Source organism: Lepidochelys kempii, chromosome 1 (assembly GCF_965140265.1).
Source record: "Lepidochelys kempii isolate rLepKem1 chromosome 1, rLepKem1.hap2, whole genome shotgun sequence".
NCBI classification, from domain to species: domain Eukaryota; kingdom Metazoa; phylum Chordata; order Testudines; family Cheloniidae; genus Lepidochelys; species Lepidochelys kempii.
In genome coordinates, this window is record NC_133256.1 from 6,176,177 (window position 1) to 6,180,828 (window position 4,652).

A 4,652-nucleotide genomic window follows, 5' to 3' on the forward strand; every position below is an offset into this window, starting at 1 on the left:
CGGAAGACAGGATACTGGGCTAGATGGACCATTGGTCTGACCCAGTAGGGCCGTTCTTATGTTAATACTAATAATATTGTCAGGATACTGGGGCTGAGATACCACAGGCATGGGGGCATTATGAAGACAGACTGATCTGCTCTGCAAACCAGGCATTCATTCTGTAGCCATTATAACGTGCCAGAAATATTCTAACACAGAAAGGCGGCATCCCTCCCTTCACAGCTCTGCGATCCCCGCACTGCCCAGCCCCAGCATGACAGGAGAGAGACGAAGCCCAGAAGGGAATCTCTCCTACACAGATTTCATCCTGCTTGGATTCCCTGGACTGCAGGAGTTTCACTCTCTCCTCTTCATTCCATTCTTCTGCCTTTACCTGGTGAATGTGGTGGCAAATTGCACGGTTATCTACATCATTTGGGTGGAGGAGAGCCTGCACTCCCCCATGTACCTGATGATCTCGCTTCTCTCTGCCGTGGGGCTCTGCAGCACCAACGCCATCATGCCCCAGATGTTGCTGGGCTTCTTGTTCCATTCCAGCCGTGTCTCCCTGCCCGGCTGCCTGGCCCAGATGTTTTTTATCTACCTGATAATCATAATGGACTCCTCTGTTCTGCTGATGATGGCTCTGGACAGGTACGTCGCCATCTGCAAGCCACTGCACTACGTGAACATCATGTCCAAGGGCCTGCTGGTGACGCTGACCCTCGCTGCCCTGATCCGCGGCATCTCTGTGGTCTGCCCCATGGTCATTCTAGCCTCCAGGCTGCCTTTCTGCCAGTCCAACATCATCCAGCATTTCGCATGTGAGCACATGGCTCTGGTGAGTTTGGCCTGCAGAAGCACATCCCACAACAGCATCTTGGGCATGGTGGTGGGAGCCGTCATCATTATCTTCGATACCGTCTGTATCCTGGCCTCCTACACCTCCATTGTCCACACGGCCCTGCAAATCGCCTCAGGCAGCCTACGGCATAAAGCCTTCCACACCTGTAGCACCCAGCTGCTAGTGATGTTCTTCATGTACTCTTCCAGCCTCTTCTCCTCCATCGTGTATCGGTCTGGCCAGGCCATCTCGCAGGACATGCATAATCTGCTGAGCGCCATCTACCTGCTGCTCCCATCCACCATCAACCCCATCATTTACGGTGTGAGGACGAAGGAGATCAAGCAGCGTGTCCTGAGGTCCTTTGGGAGAAGGCAAATCGTTGGTGCTGAGCCACACGAGGCTTTCCCTGCTCAGGATGACAAGGGTCTGCCCTCCATTGCCAAGAAAGAGGACATAGGAACTGCCGCAGAGGGCATTGGAGGATAGACGTGTAACTGGTAATAGAGGGATCATTCCCCTGCAGCAGCTGCGCACCTTCAACTCCCCGTGACCGTGCTGGGAGCTGGAGGCACTCAGCGCCTTGCACGGTTGGGACCTTCAGAGCGGACAGACCATACATCCAATCACAGCAGCCCAGTGACATGGACGCTCTGGGACCGTGTAAGCTGAGCGCCCAATAATCTCAAGACCCCACCCTGGAACCAGCACACCGTTCTTTAGTGTGTGCCGTCACTGTCTGCAAGGCCCTGGAGCAGCTCTGCTTGTTATTTTATTTATACAGCAGTCAACATTTGCTGGGGGCTTTACAAACAGCACGTGGCTGAGACCCAAGGCCCAGAGAGCCGCCATGCCAATTAATTAAATGTAGAATAGGATCATCTTCAACGGTAAGGCGCAGACAGGTTCCTAGCAATTCCCTTTTCGGTTTACAATGTTTGAGGAGATGAGGCAGAAGAGACAGCCGGATGCACCGGATCTCATCCCAGGCCACTGCTGTGAACGGCATTTAAAAAGCTTTCACTGAAACACCACGTTGCCTGAAATAACTGTGGAAGTGGAAAAAGGGATAAAGGGAATTTCGACGCAGACATCTTAGTTTTCTTAGGAATAGAGCAAGGATCAGGCCAACTCTAACTCTAATAACGTGAGACTTTAAGGCAGGGCCTGGGCGAGTGGGAAAAACTGTAAGAGATGCTGTTTTGACCTTGTGTTAGATAAGAATGGAACGCAGACTGTAGCAGGAACTGCGGAGAAAAGTAAGATATCAGGAAGGAATATGTATAAACAAGACGCGGCTGTTGATCATTATTGTATGCAACGAAAGGTATAAATGCTTGCCCTAATTGTTTATCTAGCAAAGATCTGCCCAAGGACCGGGGACCCCCTGTCCAACCGCAGTCTTCCCTTCCAATGGCGCGTAATAAAGTGTCTCTGACTTGTTGCTGACAAACGCAGAGTGAGGACTTGTTTTCTTCCACATAACTGGAAACAGTCAGGGTTGGTTCTTCCCCCTTGCATTCTGCACCCCGCAGCTCCCGAGGAGAGGGACCATGCCCTCTTGCCGGAGCAGGCTTTAGGACTCTGTAAAACCACGCTTGACGTGTTGGCTGAAAGCAGAACTGCGACTATGCAGCCTGTCAGTCTCAATGCAGCAGGGGCCTAGACCGTGGGCTGCATAATCCCGCGTTTTAAAAGGCCTTCCAACGTCCTAAGGGTGGGAATAAGAGAGTGTTTCATATGTCAAGAGTCAAACCAGTATGTCGAGAGTGTTCTGGGTAACCAGGAGCTGTATTACCTCCTTTGCATTTGACTGGGGTTGTATTTCATTTCCTTCTAGGCCGCTCTGGTGGAGGTAATAGGAGAGCACTCCCTTTTTCCAGGTCCAGTACATCAGTGCTCGGTGTCAATAAATTAGCCGCCTCCACTATTCAGAATTGCAAGAAGCCCTGCTTGCCCCCGGAAGCTACGCTAGGGAGGAAACTGGTACAGCGTCTGTATAGCACCCACCACACGTTTAAAGTTGGGGCCCCAACTTTATGCAGCACTGTTAGGTTTTAACTTAAATGGTGGGGGAAGATATTCTGCTTAATTAAGAGACACTGGGAAGTCATGGTCTTCTCTTTGGGGTCACTCTCCTCTTCCATAAGGAGCAAGGATGAGTTTTGTGCAGGGAGGGTGGGGATTTTCCTATTTCCTGTCGGCCACTTCTTGACTCTCTCTCTCTCTATAAAGGGCTCTCCGCATCTTTTACTGCAAGAACCAAGGACATTTTAAAAATGCAAAGCTAGTTTAAAGGGAAAAGAATCCTTGGAAAAAAGACCAGCTCTCTCTTCCACAGCTGCTTTGGGGCTAGCAGCGGTACCGGTCAGCACCTATTCCATCCCCGTTTCAAAAATAAATTTAATATACAGTCCTCAAATAAAGGACATATCAGCTATTAAACTGATAAGAACAGCTATAACTTAAAACATAATGTGTGTGTACTCCACGATCCAAGAGACACAGACAAGGCTTTCATCTCGGGGCCAAAAGACCAAAAACATCAAGACACTTGATCACGGACTTTGGTAGGCCAAGAGCACTGTGGGTTTTTTTGTCAGTAAATTAAGGAGCATCAGCTCAAAGAGATACACACGCAATGGCAGCTTTTCAGGAGCTGTAAGTGGTGCCTAGGCCTTGCACTGAGACAGGGTGGACTTCACTCTGTTTTCACAGATGCAGACCCAAGCATGATTTACACATCCTCTGACCACAAATGGCTGGCACCCTGCATGGAAGTAACCAGATACACATCCAACAGCCTATTTACACACTTGTTGCAATCAAGCTAAGTGCACGTATGTCACACACTTGGATTTTTGCACACCTAATTGCATACCTGAGTAGATGCAAAAGTGAGGCCCGAGCAGCGGTTTGTTTGCAGCATCCCAACCCGTGCCTCAGCAAGTCATGTATCCGTTAGCTCCGCTGCCTCATGTCAAAGCCCAGAGCAGGTGTGGCCAGGGAGTTGTCCTGCATAGGGACAGCGCTATCGGCATACTTAGTATTTACATGGCACCAGATAACAGATTAGAAATAACGTGCACATTTTCAACAGTGAGGACAATTATCCATTGGAACCATTTACCACGAGATGAGGTGGAGTCTCCCTCATTTGCGGTCTCTATGTTAAGACAGATGCCTTTCTAACAGAGCTGTGATAGTTCAAGCACAAATAATGGGTTTGACTGAAAAATTACAGGACGAGATTATCTGGGCCCATGTTATGAAAGCAGTGAAACTAAGTGAGCACAATGGTCCCTTCTGGCCTCCAGATGATGAAAGCTCTGACTGTATGTGCTCAGAAGAACTTAATCTAAATTAAGCAACAGGAGAACAGAGGGGAAGGGGGCAGGGGGATAGGTCAAAGGCACAGATATAGGAAATGACAGCACCACAGTGGCTTCATGAAATCAGATTGACTCAACAGGGGGGTCTGGACAACACTGCTGTTTCCATTAGACTTTATGGATCTTCCTTGATGCTTAACTCCAAACCTCTCGCCAGCAGAGCAGAACATGGGAGTTAAGAAGCACTGAGAGGAAGGGTGGGCCAGTGGTTAGGGCATGCACTTAGGACTCCCAAGACCCAGGCTCAATTCCCTGCTCAGCCACATTCTTCTTAAGTGACCCTGGGCACATCACTTAGCCTCTGTGCCTTAGTTCTCCATCCGTACAATGGGATAACAGCACTGCCTACCTCCCAGGGGTGCTCTGAGGAGAAATACATTACAGATTGGGAGGCACTCAGATTCTAGGCTGTCGTGGCCATAGAAGCACCCTGG

At 49.6% G+C, this 4,652-nt stretch overlaps 1 protein-coding gene and 1 non-coding gene across 2 annotated transcripts; one reads left to right on the forward strand and one right to left on the reverse strand.

Annotated features, from left to right (window-relative positions):
- Positions 1-235: 235 nt before the first annotated feature.
- Positions 236-1,315, forward strand: LOC140907160 (olfactory receptor 52K1-like). Its single transcript, XM_073332466.1, has one exon. The coding sequence runs from the start codon at positions 257-259 to the stop codon at positions 1,313-1,315; it is 1,059 nt and encodes a 352-aa protein (XP_073188567.1). The 5' UTR covers positions 236-256.
- A 1,805-nt stretch (positions 1,316-3,120) lies between these two features.
- On the reverse strand, positions 3,121-3,307 carry LOC140905672 (U2 spliceosomal RNA). Its single transcript, XR_012156915.1, has one exon. It is a non-coding gene; the product is annotated as a U2 spliceosomal RNA (small nuclear RNA).
- Positions 3,308-4,652: the final 1,345 nt, after the last annotated feature.

Excerpts from the sequence above, each read along its gene's own strand:
- LOC140907160 (XM_073332466.1), top strand. The coding sequence starts at position 257 with ATGACAGGAGAGAGACGAAGCCCAGAAGGGAATCTCTCCTACACAGAT.